This window comes from Micropterus dolomieu, linkage group LG04 (genome assembly GCF_021292245.1).
Source record: "Micropterus dolomieu isolate WLL.071019.BEF.003 ecotype Adirondacks linkage group LG04, ASM2129224v1, whole genome shotgun sequence".
In the NCBI taxonomy this organism is placed as follows: Eukaryota; Metazoa; Chordata; class Actinopteri; order Centrarchiformes; family Centrarchidae; genus Micropterus; species Micropterus dolomieu.
This window is the reverse complement of record NC_060153.1, coordinates 9,749,946-9,768,485: the sequence shown is the minus strand read 5'-3', so window position 1 is coordinate 9,768,485 and position 18,540 is coordinate 9,749,946. Positions and strand designations below refer to the sequence as shown.

General features: G+C 39.5%; 1 protein-coding gene across 4 annotated transcripts; it reads right to left on the bottom strand.

Moving 5' to 3' along the window:
- Nucleotides 1–997: 997 nt before the first annotated feature.
- Nucleotides 998–17,244, bottom strand: LOC123969199 (PRELI domain-containing protein 1, mitochondrial-like). Of its 4 annotated transcripts, none has more exons than XM_046046360.1 (7): nucleotides 16,843–17,242; nucleotides 15,756–15,962; nucleotides 13,423–13,648; nucleotides 11,795–11,908; nucleotides 11,101–11,179; nucleotides 2,850–2,999; nucleotides 998–2,652 (listed from the first exon to the last, which is right to left on the bottom strand). In XM_046046360.1, exons 2-6 carry the CDS (start codon nucleotides 15,845–15,847, stop codon nucleotides 2,878–2,880), a joined length of 633 nt encoding a protein of 210 aa, XP_045902316.1. In that variant the 5' UTR covers nucleotides 15,848–15,962; nucleotides 16,843–17,242; the 3' UTR covers nucleotides 998–2,652; nucleotides 2,850–2,877. The 4 variants fall into 4 exon arrangements, with proteins under 4 accessions (XP_045902316.1, XP_045902317.1, XP_045902318.1 ...); XM_046046361.1 differs by having other exon boundaries at nucleotides 998–2,308; XM_046046362.1 differs by having other exon boundaries at nucleotides 998–2,999; nucleotides 15,774–15,962; nucleotides 16,843–17,244.
- Nucleotides 17,245–18,540: the final 1,296 nt, after the last annotated feature.

Below are 18,540 nucleotides of genomic sequence, written 5' to 3'. Positions count from 1 at the left end.
GGGGGGGATCAGGGTGAACCACAGACCGAGGACAGTCTGCACACAGAGCGGGGTCAAGGCAGAGAAGATGAAATTAGAAACGCAGAAGAAAGACACCAACCTGTGCCAGAGCCTGCTGAGTAATGGTGCTTGTACAAATCAACACAAGGACTTCCATGAAATATTATTCCTGCCAAATAAATGGTCACTTTTAAACCTTCCGTGCTGAATGATTAGTAAAAGTCCCTTTATGTAATTTCAGATAAATAGCTTTAACTACTTGTAACCTTTAGGTCAACATCCCGCTTTCCAGACCCCAGCCTTTTAACTCTTGTCTCCTTATTTTGCATCTTTATGCATCTGGTGACCCTCTACACAGTGCTCTAAGATGGGTGTCACACCAGCATTATGGTTCATCTCTTGTACCCACAAGAACCTAGAGGCTGTGGAGGAGGGCGGGCTCGCTGGGATTTAGTTGAGAAGGAGGACGGTGGGGACTTTGTTTGGGCTGACAACTGTGCAGAGTAGGGAGAGTTCTGTGCCAGAGACCTGTGAATATGTTCCTTTTTAGCGAATGTGTAATATGCATTCAGAAGATGTTATATAAGTTCCTTTTTTTTGTGTGAGTGTGTGTACACGAGTACCTGGTGCTGGCTACATTTGAGCAAACACTTGAAGGTATAGTGTATTCTCTCATTGTAATATAATTAAAATGTTTTATACATAAAGTTGCCGCAGCCTTGTTACTGCCTGTTAAATGATGTATGATACACTGTGCGGATTTACACACCGCTTATTGTGGGGGAAATGGAGCCTAGTGACAACCTTCAACTGAACAAAGCAGCAGGAATATGCAGATAAAGGTGTTCAAATGTTACAGGGCTTCCTGTTTGGTTTGTGCAGCTGTGAAACTGATCTGCAGTTTGGAATATTAACTCGTTTTTTAAAAAGGTCAGAGTTCATGTTTTGTCGTTTAAGCAGAGAAACGTTACCTGGTGAAATCAACAAAGAGGCAAAATTAAATCAATAAATTATCACTTTTTATTAAAGCTTAATTTGACAACAGACACTAGACTTTAACTTGCAGGGTTGGTTAAACATGTTTTGTGGCAAAAAAAAAACATTCAACTCTTTGATTAAATGTCCAATGGATCCTGTTTTACATACTTTTTGTTAACATCTAAACCTGGCTAAAATAAATCTACATACTCCATATTACAAATGCTTAATGCTAAACAATCCTCCATAAATACATCACATTAATTATTTTGAACTATATTTCAAGTCTTACAGCAAAATAAATCCAGACAATTCTATCTAAAAAGGGAATGCAATCAGTGAAATATTTTGACCAGTCATCTTCATCACTACCATATCAACAGGCAGACTGAAACTATATACTTTAAAATATGTTCATTGACACACCTCAATGACACAGTCATACTGTTAAAGGCTTATCACATTAGAGAGTAAATCTGAGTCAATCCGACTTTTTTTGATACAAGTCACTTTGGTATTTTGTGACACTTCAATTCCGGCTGAGCTGGCAGTGACTAACCAGTAGCGTTTATACAAAATCTTCATTTGTGTGCAATATTACAAAATAGATTATGTGCTGACACTAGTAACCTATACAGTGTGCTGATGTGTTTCAAAGTGGGAAGTTTCGTACAGATGCAAACCCAGGAAATGTCAAGAAAGAAAGAAATCATGAGGAACCAATATACAACAACTGTTTAAATTAAATGCACATTGAACTATTAAAAGGGTAAGTTTGGTATTTTGCATACTGGACCCCTATTTTCCCATGTTTGTGTGTCTATGTGACTAGTTGGGTCATCTTTTGAAATTGGTCCAGTATTGAGTGAGCACACTGCAGCAGCGAATCAGGGCTGCAATATAATCCTTGTTGCAAAAGTACATCCACTAAAGTGCTTGCTTTTGCCGCTGACAGTCTCCGTTTGTTTGTGTCTGACAACATTGTGGAAAGGATCCTTATAGAAAGAAATTTTCTTTTAAAAAGAAAGGTCTGCGTTATTTAACAAGTAGAAGTCTCTATAATGCCCTCGTCAAAGCCACCAGACTCCCTTGACAAAAAAAGTAATTTTACCTCTCTGATCTACCGCTGCTTCGATTGGCTAGTTTGTTTGTGTAGTACATTGCACTGGTGTTTTTAACCAATTAAAACACCAAAGACACACAATTACACGAACAAAAAAAACTAACGTACCGATGGAGTGGTGGACCAGCAACACCTGTGTTTGCTGCAGCCTTGTTTCGTTTGCTGCAGACTGCAGCATGCTCGCTCAATACTGGCCTAATTAGTCATCTAGACACAAGAACATGGGAAAAATAGGGTCATTTGAAACAAAGAAACAAAGCCTTTAAATTATAATCCTTGTCCATCCTTAGGTGAAATTAAAACTTCAGTCACAGTATTATGTTACCAAATCCTAAAGCATAGTATTTTATAACATTTGAAAATGCCATACCAAGTTTTACCATAATATTGAAAGCAAATAAGCATACTAAAACAAATTTGATACATTAAATATATTGCAAGACACGAAAATGTGCATTTACACCTGATGTAGTTTCAGCATTAAAGGGTGCTGCTGGTCAAAATCTGAAAGTTTCCACAAAGGCAACTTGTTTCACAAATAGGCTCAGCACCTGAGGTTTAATGAAAGCGGACAGAGAAGACGGAAAGTTGAGAATAGAGAAAGAAAAAGATTGGGCGTAGTGAACAGAGGTAATCCGACGAAAACACAGATTGCAGCGTTAAGAGAAAAAACAGCAATCAGCGACATCCCAGAAAATATCAGTCAAGTCAAGATGATCAAAAAGGCATTGTGTTGAGTTCATGTCACCTGCAACAGTCCTTCACACACTGTCCTGTCAGACGTACTGCTGGGGTTTCTGTGGGACAGCAGCAGCTGAAGCCAGGCTCTTGGCTGCCTCCTTAGCCTTCTCTGAAGCATCCTTCACTGTGTCCCTGAGCAACCGCTGGGGCGTCTCTCCTGTGAGCCCAGAGTGTCCAGAGAGAGAGAGAGAGAGATTTCTTAAGGCCTTTTCAGACGTAGAATACATAACTTTGCTGGCTTCACAGAGTTGTTAAAGTGATGCCATTTTGTTGTTCGGACATAAGGTGATGTTTACGTGTTCCTTATGGCTTTGTTCAGACAGGGGCACTTGACCCAACTTTGGTGTATCTATTATTTAATTCTAGTTTCAGATATAGACTATAAAATAGGCAGCAAAATTTTCTGACCGCACACAAACAAGCAGGAAGTTGTTTTTGCAGGATATTAATTTATTCATTGATGCTGCTGGTCTGAATGAAAGATCAAAATATAAGAGACATCTGGTCTGATTATTACTGTGGTAGTACAAAGGTTTTCTAACCTGTTTAGCCCCGATCACAATGGACGGAAAAATTTAAGAGACTGACTAGAGAAGTTTAGTATTTGGCCTTGTGCTGCCTTTACATTAATCTGAATTCAAACTTGTGCCGTGTGTAAAAGTGACTCGAGACCAATATGTCAAGTTACCATCACATGTATGTAAAGAGGTTCATGTCTGAAAGTGACCTGATGTAATAGCACGCAAGATGGAAAGGTGACAAAACATAAATCACACACTCATATCTGTAACGGCCTCACACTGGATTTCCTGTCATCGGAGTCTATTTGAGTCTGACCTCACTGTGAACCTCCAAATTTATAGTAACCTCAGGTGAGAATAACTAGAATCGCACTATGACTGACTAAACTGTGAGACAGAAAGAAAAGTGTAAACTGCTTACACAGTTGATTTCTACCATGTACATTCTTTTAAACAACCCCCCCACACACACACACAAAAAAAAGAATAAAAGCAGCATTTAATAGCATAATATTTCAGTGTTTTAGTCGCAGGGTGATATGACGTGAGATTTCACTTGTACCTGTTTAACTTGTTTCCTTTTCCTCACTACACAAGTTGATTTCTTGTGTATGTACATTGTGTATGTGTTCTTGTGTATAGCGGCCCCGCTAACTGGGGCTAAAGGTGAAAGCGGCTAGTTGTGAATTCACTGCTTGTATAAAACCACCTTTTAGGTACTTTCACAATATCATATGAATCATAGCATTCCCACAGTCTGCATTTGGCTGGTTACTTAAAAGACCTGTTAAGTGACAGTATTACAAGCGTTTTAGGTTTATTTTCCTCTGAAGAAACTGTCTGGAAAAACAGACGCTGCAGTTTTAGAAGTTAGACGGGACATGTCCTCCTCTCTGTCCATCTGTGTGCTTTGGTATCAGGTGGTTTCTCAGACGCTGCTAGTCTGATTTTGATACAAGTGATTCATTGTATTGCAGTGTATAAAAATACAAGTGATCTCATGTGGTTCTATAAATATAGTAGCTTTGTATCAATTTTACATAAACTGGTCTGATTAAATCTAAATGTGTGATTTTGGCAATGGATAGTGGAATTAAAAATATTGCGGATTGTTGAGGTACCTTCCGCTCTATAAATGCTAAACAGTTACTAACTTCTTTTGCACAGGGTTTTGTGAAAAGCAGGTACAAGGTTTGTGTTCTGGCTTTCCCTCTCTAGCTCAGTCTAACGCCTAGAAGTAGAAAATAAGATTATTTTTTAAGAAGTAAAGGAGGAAGCTGGAGCGTAAACTCCAGCAGAACAACATGAGGGAGGTCTGGAGCGGCATGAGGAACATCACTGGCTTCAGACCGACTGGCAGCAGAGGAGCTGAAGGCAGCTTGGACAGGGCCAACGAACTTAATCTGTTCTTTAACAAATTTGACTCAATGGCTCCCGCCCATCCCCCTACTAACTAAGCTGCTGTCTCACCTCTAACACCTCCAACCCCACTACTCCCCCTCCTCCTCCTCACTGTCCCCCACCCTCCTGTGAGACACCAACCCCCCCCTCCTCTGGCTCTCAGGTTAACAGCTCTCACCAGCCTGATGACTCCTCCTCTCCCCCTCCCCCACCTGTAACCTCTGTGTGCCTCACTGCTGACCAGGTGAGAAGACAGATGAGGAGACTCCACTCCAACAAGGCTGCAGGCCCTGACGGTGTCCGTCCCGGGATGCTCAAAACCTGTGCCCCCCAGCTATGTGGAGTCCTTCACCACATCTTCAACCTGAGTCTCAGTAGGGTCCCTGTGCTGTGGAAGACCTCTTGCCTCGTTCCTGTGCCAAAGACGCCACGTCCCAGTGACTCCAAGGACTACAGACCTGCGGCACTGACCTCCCACATCATGAAGACCCTGGAGAGACTGGTTCTGGATCAGCTGCGGCCCATGGTCAGCCCTTCTCTGGACCCACTACAGTTCGCCTACCAGCCCCGACTGGGAGTTGAGGACACTGGTGCCCCGCAGGGGACTGTCCTCTCTCCCTTCCTCTTCACCATCTACACCACGGACTTCAACTACTACACAGAGTCCTGCCATCTTCAGAAGTTTTCTGATGACTCTGCTGTGGTTGGATGTATCAGCAAGGGTGACGAGGCTGAGTACAGAGCTGTGGTGGGGGACTTTGTCACATGGTGTGAGCAGAACCATATGCAGCTCAACGTGACAAAGACTAAAGAGCTGGTTGTGGATCTAAGGAGAGCCAAGGCACCAGTGACCCCTGTTTCCATCCAGGGGGTCCCTGTGGACATTGTGGAGGATTACAAATACCTGGGAGTGCACATGGACAATAAACTGGACTGGGCCAAGAACACGCAAGCCCTCTACAGGAAGGGCCAAAGCAGTCTCTATTTTCTGAGGAGGCTGAAGTCCTTCAGCATCTGCAGGACGATGCTGAGGATATTTTATTAGTCTGTGGTGGCCAGTGCTATCCTGTTTGCTATTGCATGCTTGGGCAGCAGGCTGAGGGTAGCGGACACTAACAGACTCAACAAACTGATCCACAAGGCCAGTGACGTTGTGGGGGTGGAGAGGAGGATGCTGTCCAAACTACATGTCATCTTGGACAATGTCTCCCACCCACTCCGTCACTTGCTGCTCAAACACAGGAGGACTTTCAGTGCAAGACTCATTCCCCCAAAATGCAACACAGAGCGCCACAGGAAGTCATTCCTGCCTGTGGCCATCAAACTTTATAACTCCTCCCTTTAAGTGTCTGACACTTAGTCAGTTATTAAACTAGACCTCATTATCTAGTTTCTGTCCAATATTACCCGTTTAATAATTAATGTGCAATATTCTCTGCTGCTATTTATTCACTAGTCCTTTTTGGTTCACCATAATAATTCTTAATAATGTAAATATTGTACATACCCACACACCTTTATATTTGTCTTTATATTTCATATTTATACTATTATATTTATATACTCTTTATCTATCTACCTTTGACAAGTGTGCAATTGTGACAAAAGAATATCCCCTCGGGGATCAATAAAGTATTTCTGATTCTGATATTTAGTCATTTTCCTAAAAAAAAAAAAAACTACTTTAAGGGCCTGATTTACTAACACCCGGAATAAAGAGTACTAAATTGCGTGTGCATTCTAAAATTTTACACGTGTAATTGTTGTACCTGTTACGGGTGATTAACTAAGAATTATTACGTATATGACAACAGGTGCAAACACAATGGAGGTGTCAGTATTTAAATGAGGGTTTTTCATCTTTTAATGGTTTCTGCCATGGACAGTCGGGAGGGAAAGCAGCTTCTGCATAAAAACCTTGGTTTGTTTCATTCAGTGTGTCAGTGTGTGAAAATCCTATGTACCTGCCCATCCTGCCTAAGATTGCACTAAGTACTTGGGACAGCACACCTGAAAAACTGCTTTGGGAAACCCCAGCAGAAAAAGCTACAGTATGCTGGAATGACCCAGACGCGAGGAAATACCAGCAGATCCTTCGCTCTGGCTGGATGAATTTTACGTGTGATCCATGCACTGCAGCTGGGGGCTCTCCGCAGCGCCACGCAACTTTCTAAATTCTTCCATCTCACGGAGAAAATAAGTCAAATCGAAATGAAATTTGCTTTATTGGCATGAATGTTAATACAGTTTTGCCAAAGCTTCAAGGAAAATACAAAAAACCCAAACATTTCAATTCATATAGTTTATCGAATAAATAAAATAATTTTATTTCTATATATTGGATATAGAATAATATCTGATATTTTTATTTTCTCTACGTCTTCTTTCATTATGGCTGTGTCTCCTTCTTGCACCGATAATGGCAGCCATCTCTGCACAACTTTACATGGCAGACTTACTTCATGTCGTCATCATCTACGTGGGCTGCGTCACCCTATACTTGACATTGATTGGTTTGTAAATGGACATGCATCTGACATCAGCGTGTTGTCAATTCAGCGGTTAGCTTTTACAACAATGTCATGTTATATTTTGTACTCCATGGACTGGACAATTTAAACTATATTGTGCAGCTACCATATAGCACACTTAATTATATAAAAAAGCCATAAAAAGCGATAAATATACTGGAAGAATTTAATTTAATTTGAGCTTCTGACAATGAAAGATGTATTTGATTAACTTTATCCTTTGCATTTTTGTTGTTGTAAAGAACTTTGCATAGTTACACTTTGCAGCTAGTTCATGTTCGGCAAGTAAAATTCCTTGTTGTGTGAACATTATATTGCCGCCGCCGGCAGGAAAGGTGGCTGAGCGGCAATTTGCTTCCATAAAGGCCGTCTGTTTCAAAAGATACACTGTCACGGGCTATATATAATTGTTTCCTTATTTCAGTGCATTTGTTTGTTTCCGGTTTCGCGGTCACCACCAAACTTCCTGCAAATATTCTTAAAGTCCAAACTATCCAAAAAAAATCCTTTCACACTAGAGACGAACTGAACCATGGTTCAACCAGAGACTACTTCTTTTTGTCAGACCAAAATTCGTCAGTTTAATCCAGACCGCGGTCGCAGGGAGATTTCACACCTGTAATTTTGGTTCGGCTCAAACTGTCCACAAGTCCAGACCAAACAAGGTAGGTGTAGCCCCCTTATTGTAACAAAATGCCCATATTCAGATTCATAGTTCCCCTGCGTAAAAGCAAGTTACCATGTAATAATTACCCAGGAGCAGCTTCTCTGAATACATCAGTTAACTGATTTCATAGTTTTGCATCAGCCATTGATGATAGCAGTAATGCTAATTAACTGACAATTTATTCACAGCAAGAGATCAGAAGCAGGCTGCTGAGCTAAATGTTAAAAACAGTGTACGTGGACCTGCGAGATGAATATTGTGTCTGACAGATTTGATCTATAAAGGCAGAAAACACAAACTTCAGTTTAACATCCAGATCAGCTGACAGTAGTGGCACACAGACCCATAAATCTGTCCCACATGTGATGATGCTCTCTCAGACTCTCCCCCTGTCCAAGCTGATTTTTTAAATTTTAAATCTGATAATTAAAAATATTCTGAAAATGAAAATTAATAAAAAATGGCTTTAAGTCATTTAAGCAACAACACTGGAGGCCCTCTCTGCTCCGCATCACTTGTCATTGACTATACTGCCATGCAATGGCAAAATGCAGTAACAGTCACAAAGATTTGCCACTACTGTGTAACATATTTTGTATCTTCATATTTTTCTTTCATCTATCATGTAAATGTCATATGTAACTTTTTTCCCCTCTAAACCCCAATATCAGAGCATCAAAAATCGCATTAAACTGTTTTGCATACAGTTTGTAGTATTTACTCCAGTTTTACTTTATTCTGATGTCTATGTAAGCATACTGGTAGCTGCATGTAAAAAATACTAATATTAAAATACTGATCAATGTAGAAGGCAGCCATTCTTATTCAAAAGGTTTTTCAAATATAATTCAGCTGGATTTTAACTAAAAAGATCAACGTTTAGAGATTGTGATTTAAAACAATGTAACTACAGTGGGTGGTAATTACACATGGCCCTTTGTTAGCTGGATATTAGACATCATTAATGACAACGTATTCATTGTTGTATTCGGGGTAAAAAGAAAAATACTGTTATTGCTCATTCTCCTCTTATAAAAAGGTCATGACTAGGGTTCAGTTTTTTATCTCAAATAAGTGTCAACTAAACTACACACTATCTACTTCTATACTTACACTAGATTCACGTTTGAGTCACTTTTCTGCTCTCTGATTTTTCCAAGACAAATACGGTGTGCATCTGCATACACAACACACAAGTGGAGAGAGACACTACCATGGCTACACGGTCTACTGTATTAGCCTCATGTATGGCATCATGTGACAACCCTCGGCAAGGCCGGGGATGGCAGATGGATGCCCCACTGCTAACGTACTTACCACAACGCTCAGCCTGATGCCAATCCCTGCAGTGCCATCAACAAAGGGGAAGTGGGACAGAATCACAACAACGGGACTACGTCCTTTCAGACAACAGTACGCTGCATCAGCAAAACACAGTTTGAAGCGCAACACAAGCCTCACTTCTCTTTTCAACTAATGCCTTCCTGTGATTCACATTCACCTTTCTGGTGACTTTTCCAACTTTAATGTTTTGTGTTGCATTGATTTGTCTTCTTAAAAAAAAAAAAAAAAAAAGGTTAAACAATTTAAGATAGTTGTTAAGTTTTATTTTTCAGAGTCTGATGAAAGATTAAGGATTTGTGCAAGACAAATACAGGCTTGTGATTAGCGCTGAACACAAGTCATTTCTTTTGGTCAATCTTCTCAAATGGAAATATTTTCTGGTTTTCTTAGTCTTCTATCAGATTAAACTAACTATTGGTTGGTCTATCACTCAAATATTAACTTGGGGATACAGATACGGACTGATATGGACAACGTCACCACTTTTAAGGCTAGACTTAAGACTTTTTTGTTTAATAAAGCTTTTAGTTACGGCTGGATTGAGCAAACTTTAAATGATTAAATCGTTAACATTTTATTTTGCTGATTTTATTGTGATTGCATTTTATCTTGTGTTTTTTTTTTTTTACATGCATTCTGTATTTTATGATTTTATTTGATTTAATTTCAGTGCATTTTGTAAAGTGTGTTAGGACAATGTCTCTTGGTGATTTTGCACTTTAAGTAAACTTGATTGATTGATTGGCAGATGTTGCAGTTTTCTACAGCTGCTGTTGCTGCTGAGGACCCATATCTTTTGAAAAACACCTTTAATTCTGTTGTTTATCTTATCTAGCCCAGTGGGTTTCAGAGTGGGGTCTGGGGACTCCCAGGGGTGCTTGACGGGGTTCCCAGCAAAAAGGGGAATACTTTATTTTCGTTATAATTCCATCCATAAGTTACACAATGACAGACTGTATGACTACTTGGGTCATGGGTTTCATACACTTTCTTTAATAAAACATCTAAAAGCAAAAGTCCAGTCAGATGGGGGACCGTGGGACAAACTCTTATCAAGGGGGGATCAGTGGTCTAATTTGTGTCAGTTTAGGGATCCTTGATGCAAAAAGGTTTGAGAAGCACTGGTCTAGGTTATTGATGTTTTTGCCGTGTTCGTCTCTCTCTCTCTTTTTTTAAAGTGCCTTTCATTTGACCTGCTCTACAGTATTTTGTGTATGTGACACTCACTGCCTAAATTATTTTGGTCTGAGCCTAAATTCAGAAAGCCAAGCTGTTTGTCTCTGTAGTTGTCATGGTTTCATGTCCCACATGGTATTTCTAAGCAACAACATGGACCTTTAGGCTGCTTGAATTAACCTTTTTTTTTTTTGAAAAAATGTGGTCAATACTGAGAGGCTTAACGGAGACAACTTTCCGATAGCAGAGTAATTACTGCTTCAAACTATTTTATGACATCGAGCTGATTTTGCACAGGATTCTTGGGAGGGTAAATATTAAAACTTTATAAAACGTCTGAGGCGAGCCACGTCAATTTTTACTTTTACCGGAAGATGTTTCAAGGATGTTTAACCCTGTGTCCAAACTATACAAAACATATAAATTTTAACATAAATAAGTTAAATAAATAGTGTACAATGTATCGCGCAATACAATGTTTTGAGGAAGGAAATCCCTAATTCTAGTATGAGTTCTCTCATTGCCAGAAGTGGCAGCAATTTAAAATAAACTGTTTTGTTCCCCTCTTCTCTTTCCCTTGCACTTTCCCTCCCGTTTCTGTTGGTGAAGGGTACATACCCTGTAGGTTAGACAGTGCGTATTCCAGCCCTTTCATGGCCTTCACCTGGTTGCTCTTGAAGCGGGCCAATCCAAACTCCTGGGAAAAAGTCAGAACAGGAAATGGCTTTACATGGAGGACACATCTGAAAAACAACACTTCGCTCACATTCCTCTCCTTGCTTTTCTCTGGGGATATTGTAGCAAGCCTGGCATCTTCCACATCTAATAATAACAATTTTAGGTTGACATATTTTTGGCACCCTTTTCACTTCTCCCCTTAAATAAGCAACTTCTTTATTTTGGCACTTGCAAACAGCCTCCCACGCCTCATACTATGACCTACAAATTAAACTAAGGCATTGAAAATAGTATTCTGTATGTTACCCTCTGGGTTAAAAACAAATGTATATACTTGAACTGAAGCGCAAATATATATTCTACACTGTAGGACAGCTAAAAGTAAGTGATTATAAATAAATACTATTCCTATCTTACTACTATTACACCTCTGTTCATATCCGACTCATGTAACAGAGCATAATGGCTCTTTCTAGCTGAAATCAGAAAACTTTTCAAAGGGAGAAAAAATAAATAAATAAATAAATATATGAATATGATGAAAATGTCTCATCTAATTAATTACACCCAGAATAGATTAACATTTTGATTTAAGCATGTGCAATTACTTACTGCACAAAGAGGTTAAAAGTACCTGAATAGGTCTGGAGAATCCATAAACACTTGAGGATATCCACGCTTCCCGTTTCAGCTGGGTGGTGGCTGGCTGCTCCACAGAGTCTTGAAAAACACAACGCTCCTCAACCGACTAACATGGGAGAGAGAGAAAGGTCACAGCATGTTAAAGTAAAGGACAAAGCTGTGGAACGATTTCACATTTTTATTTTATTTTTTTTATGTACAATTTCGACATACAGGTCCTCGAGAGCTGACTTGCATACGCTACACCACTTTATATAAGTGTTGACAACACAAACTGAATTCTTCTCTTTAAGGTTTAGCTTTAATTTATGTGAGAGGAATAATATAGCAAAGCAATCAATTTTAGCCAGAAATATTTGGGAATGTTAGTTTGATTTGGAATAGGATGGCCATGACTGGATTCATAATAAAATCTGCCACCACATTTAGTTTTGTTTGTATTAAGTGATGCCACCCTTGGTCTCAAAGCTGTAGCAGACTACCAGTTTAGTGTTTCAAATGTTACCTTAACACTGTATTCTCCCAGACTCTTCTTGTCTATATTTGTCAATGCTTTGATCAGACCAGCTCTTTGACCACAACCAGTTAATTAGATTAACTTCCGGTTATGTTTTACACTGCAGTAGATTAAAAACATGAGTAGTTTACATCCACCCTGCATTAGTATATAGTGCACAGCAGTACAGCAGAATGTGAAAATAGCACACCTAAGAGCTGCAAATTTACAAGTCATGTCAAGGTCCTTCTTCCCTGGGAGATTATTACATCTGAACTGCGTTCAAACACTCGTCTCCTTTGAAGATCAGGCTGGTTGCATTAATAATACCCTTCCTGGGATTAGCAGCTACATGTGACTGCAGTTTGCAGCCATGGTACAGAGTACAGTCTCTTGTACTTCAACATACCAACATAGTGTACAGTATCAAGCGAGGAGAAACCGCAACACTAAGGAATAAGAACACATGTTTTGAATTTGCGAATTGCTTTTGAACTGTAGAAAATAGGAACCTCCAGGTATGAGATATTGCACCCGTAATGACACTTAACAGTGATGTCAGAATACAGTACTCTCCTATATCGCAGACCCAAGGGGATAACTAACCACTGGAGATTTCTTTTGGTCTCTACCATCCCCTGAGGGAAATATCTGGCTCTTTATCTGTTAAATGCTCTACCATGTTAACCAGCTAGTCGCTAACTGTTTCTGTCTGCAGTTTGGTGCTGACCAGTTAGCGTACAGTGTGTTTTTAAGAGCTTTTCTGCTGAAAACAGCAACATGCTGTAGCCAAAAATGACCCTATGAAAAAGTTAAGTTGTAGGCTGAATGGCTAAACAATGAGCTCAAACTTGATAGAAAGCTCCGTTAAGCTGAAAATAGCTGCAGAATCAAGTGATAATTCCCTGTAGGTTCACACAACCTTTTTTAATACTGGCAGAGTGTTTACACACTCTCATTGGATATACAACTATCACAAAAAAAAACATTATGTATTACAGCTGCCTTAAGAAACTCAGGCAGCTGAGAACACTTATGGGAAATTGGCGGCAAAAAAGGTTCATAACAATGAAATGGGAATGTTACACTAAAAGCAACAAACCACAGAGAATCAGACACCTCACCATGAGAGTTGTGTGGTTGAGGTTCCAGGTGTAGGTGGTCAGGCTCCTGTTGACAGGGTCTACAATAGAGTCCTCAACGATGTACACACAGCGAGACATGCCGGCGGGGAAGAGCCGCTCTGCCCAGCGAGGCATTCGATTGGTTTTCTTCAGGAGGCGTCTGGAGAGAAGTCGATGGTCCGCAGTCACCTCCCGGTACACAACGTCCTCTGTGAGAACATGGGTGCTAATAGATACAAAATCATACAGCCCTGTCAGCTACATAGCTACTGGGCACCGTTAAAGAACGCAATCACATTTTTAAAATCTAGCTTAAAACAACGGTCAGATGCCCAATTATACACTGAAACAGTTATTACTTGCTGTAATCATTCCTTCTGTTCACACTGGCCATTAAGAGGTGTAAGTGATGGCAGACAAAATACATTCCAAAGTTTATTCATTTAATATAAAAAGACTATTTTTCATCTGTAGTCCCTGGACAGTTGTTACATAGTCAACCTAAAAAAACAAATATGAAATTATTTTAACAATCATTTAATTTTATGTGAAGGTGATGCTTCAGCAGTCTGGATTAGACATATCAAGCGGATGTCTTCTAAAGCCTAGTTCACTCTACACGATTTTTAGCCCGATTTGCCGCTCGGAAAGCTCGGCAAAGCTCGGTAAATCAGCGGTCAATCGGCGGTCGCCAGTCGTTATGTGTGAAATACACGACGACGCATCGAAACGGCTCCCCGACACATTTCTGACACATCGCTAGCGTCTGCCAGATATCTAGCATGCCAAATATCTGGAAGAGTCGGCCGACTCGACATCCACATCCAGCCAATGAGAGCAGGCAGCTACTTTTTCCACCGCAAAACACTTTTTACTCACCTCCAGTTCTCTCTGTAGCACAGACGATCCCTGCCACCTGCTTGTGCTAATCCATTCGTTCACCCATATTTTTTGTTGTCTTTATAATTGCTATCTTTATAATAACAAACAACAGCTGTTTCATGTGTAGGTTCACGTCATTTCACATTTCACCTGTGTTATCTTGTCAAAATGTGGTTTGGAGACCAGCGTGGGGTGACACAGCCGCTGTCAGCTTGTGTAGCGTGTGACCCCCTGTCACCGATCAGCCACGTAGTGTGAACGCCACAACGACTTCAAGACTCCCTTCACAAGTCGGCCAACGCTGAAAATCGTGTAGTCTGCACAAGGAATAAGTTACAGTCTGTTTAAGTACCAGTGCACCTTTTTGCTATACATTCACTACAGCTCAGCAAGGAAACACTCTCTGTGTAAACAAAAAGAAGAAATTCTGTACTAAAAAGACTAACTTCAGAGGAAACTCTCTACTTTGACTAACTCAAAGTTCAACATTGGAATACATTTTTGAACAGTGGATTTTGTCGTCCTCCTATCCCCCCCCATTCCCATCTTTTCCACTGGAAAAATATTAAGAAAGGATCTCTTCATGGCCAGTATGAATATTAGGAATGATTACAGCAAGCAAAAACAGTGTCAAAGTATATATAGGCATGTGAATGTTGTTTTAAGACAGACCATAATAAATGGGAACTTCTCCTTTAACTTTCAGGTTTCATATCAGTTTGTGATTTATTTCAGCTATGTTTGAAACAGTGATCTACTTTCAAACAGTCAATGCCCGGCGCAACTTTTAAGCACAAAATGCAACTGTGATATTTGTGAGATATAATAGAACAAAGACCTCTCAAGATTCTGATGTTGTTAGGTCAAGTCATGGACACCAATAAAAAAGAGACTGAAATTGTAATTCTGAAAATGCTAAACCTAGTTTTACTTCTCTGAAATGTTTTCTCAGTTCTCTATCCTAATCATGACTAAGTGCTATTTTTAGTTGTAGGTTCACAAATACAAAGCAATGTACATAAGGGTCAAACATCCTCTATTGAGTTGAACTTTTGTAAATGCAATGGGGGTTTAATAATATTTAAATCATAATGATGGGATTTGTCGTCTTAATCACATAGTGAAAGTGTTATATTGTGACCCCTAATCCATCAATACTGATCTACAAATGTAAACAATTCGTATCAATTTATGATGAAGTTGGTTGCAAATTACAGTAGCCGTTGAAATACCACATTAAAAAGCAAAGGTTTACAATTTTGTCTTCTGTTTTTCTGGTCACCTATATCTAGACAAAGTTGAGCGAGTACGATTGTGTGTCCTTGCTCTAATTTCAGGCACAGAATGACTTAAGAAAATAGATTATCTCAAAGGCTGTGTTGGCTTTTGACACCCACCACATTTAGGATGAGCAAAATGATAAAATACCGACCACTGAAACATTACAATACCTGAATGGGTTAGGGTACCTCTGCCAAAATGCCGAGACAACATGGTCCCAAGTACTCCTGATGTCAATGTTATTGCAGAAATACTTGACCATTTTTCTCTTGCTGATGTACAGGATGGCCTGAATCCTGAACCCTGAGGTCTCTTGCTGCAACTACACAAGACAATGAAAACTTGTGTGCCGACTCCATCCAAATTCTGGCACAGTCCTGTAAAGGCGAAGAGAAAGAGCTTTACCAAATCTGTCTGGTTATTTTATCCATACAAAGCTTTTCAACTGATCTTCTTTATCGCCGTATCTGTCAATATCACAATTTTAAATTATTTGTACCTTGACAGAAGGATTTTAATAATCACCCACCAGTGTTAACCTATTACATTACCAATACAATAGTTATTTCAGCATTCACTACACTGCCCTACAGTCTTGTACTAACTGTATATACAGTAAGTTACTACTAGCCATACCACAACACTGTATATACTGCTATTTTCATATGCACTTGCCTGTACATAATAACTATGTTTATGTTTGTCTTTATTGTCCTGTCTTCATTTATACCTTTAGGATTGGTCTTGGCACTGTGTTAGCTACTGAAAACCAGAATCAAATTTCTTGTAACATATACATAAGTAGTGTGTAAGATGTAATGCATATTTTGTCATCTTCACAACAAATCCTAGAATATACGTTCATGAAAGTCTTACTTCTTCCAACACCTATGTAACGTTACACACGTCAATTCGATTTATGGCTTGTCACTATGCTATAACTTAGCTGAGCTTATGGCTTGTCCTTACTTAGCTCGGTGGCTAATGTCACTGCTAGCAGTATATTATACTTCCCTGGACAGCTAACATTTACCTAGCTTCTTAAAACGGACTTGGCATAAATTACTCAATTAATGAGTGACAACCGGTCCCGTTAACTTAACGTTACACTCTTTACTTTAAAGGAAGCTAGCTAGCTTACCATAAATCAAATAAACTGTTAGCTATGTTCATTAAGTTTAGCTAGACTTAACGCTAAGTGGAGAGTAACTGGACTTTCAAAAGCCCGTTGGTATCATGAAACAGGACAAGCCTTACCTGAATTCACTGCTAATGAAATAAAAGGCTACTAAATATCCACAGAGTGCCTGCTTGTTGTGCCTCTACCCCACAGATTTACTAACGTTACATGCGACTGACAGGACGTTTTCGGTCGTCGAACAGTAGATGCGTTTGACTTCACGTGATCAATGCTGGAATAAGGCATGCTGGTTAGAAATTGTGCCCGACTTTCGCCGGCGCCAGAGCCCTTCAAGGAGAGAGTCACGTCATCTCCGTTCACTCCAATGAACCAGTTTTTCACAGCAATGGCGGATCATGGAGCGTCTTTCCGAATAGTTCCCGGAAGTAAGCATCAAATGCTAGCAGCGCAGCAGAGCTGCAATAGAAAATACTATTTGGGATGCACGTTTAAAAGGTAAGAGCCCTAACACAAAAAGTAGTACACTGACATTATAAAAACAAGCTTCTTCTTCTTCTTTGTGTTCATTCTCTGGTCGCAAACTAACTTTAAGGTGCATACTGCCACCTTCTGTATCGGAGTGTGTAGATTCATTTACTTATTGTGTATCAACTGAATTCAACAAAATGAAGAGAGAAAAAACTAAAACAAACAAAACAAACACTTTAAACCCTATTACCCAACCTTGTCTGAATTATATAATCTATTAATCCCTAATTTCCAATTTCCATTTCAAAACTGATTTTAAACTCCATTCCTGCCCTGCCTCATGCACTATATTCTTTCATGGCTCCCTCTCTGAATCATATTTCCAGCACTGCATGATAATGTGCTCTACGTCTTCTAGAGTGTTACACCATTGACACCTATCTGTTGGACTTTTCCCATCATTAAATGTTATGGTGACCTCCTCTCTCCTGTTACGATATCACTAACTTGTTTAGTATGAACTGACTTCTGTATTTTATAATAGTGTCTCTCTTTTTTGTCTGAATCATATTCCTTCTGCCAATAGTTATTTATAGCTGTTCTAATTAGTGATTTTGCTTCTTCTCCTCTACCGTAAGCTACTTTTATTCCTTTGCTGTTGTTTACTTCTTTCTTTGTCAACGTATCTGCTTTTTCATTTCCTTTAACATATGATATATATGAGCAGGGACCCAACAAAACTGCACTGTTATACCCATTCTTTGTATTCTTAGCAACATAATATGCATTTCTGTCATTAGATCTTCTCTGACTGTTTGTCAAACCTCTGAGAGCTGCTGCTGAATCTGAACAAATGACTGTTTTCAATGGCTGTACCTGCACAATCCACTGAAGCCCAAAAATTACTGCAATGATTTCTGCAGAAAAATGGATAATTAAGAGTTAATCTGTGATGTATGTTTACATTAAATTCTGGGATATAAATCCCAACTCCGACATGCCCATTTTCAGGATTCTTCGAACCATCTGTATATACTGTTACGAAACTATAGAATTGTTTTTGAATATGTTCTCTAACTATTTGATTAATGTTATCTGTTATTGACCAGTTTTCCTTTTCTTCTAACAGCTGTAGATCAACAAAAGCATCTGGTAGAATCCATGGAGGAACATTACTTATCGTAACAGATGGACTGTAATTTACCTCTTTCAAACACATCTTTTCTGCGATGTTAACAATATTACATCCAAATCCTCCATTATTAGGCTTAGTATACTCCCAGCATTCACTTAAAACCTCAGTGGTAGGGTGTTCCCTTCCAAATCCTTTTAATCGAACCCAGTAC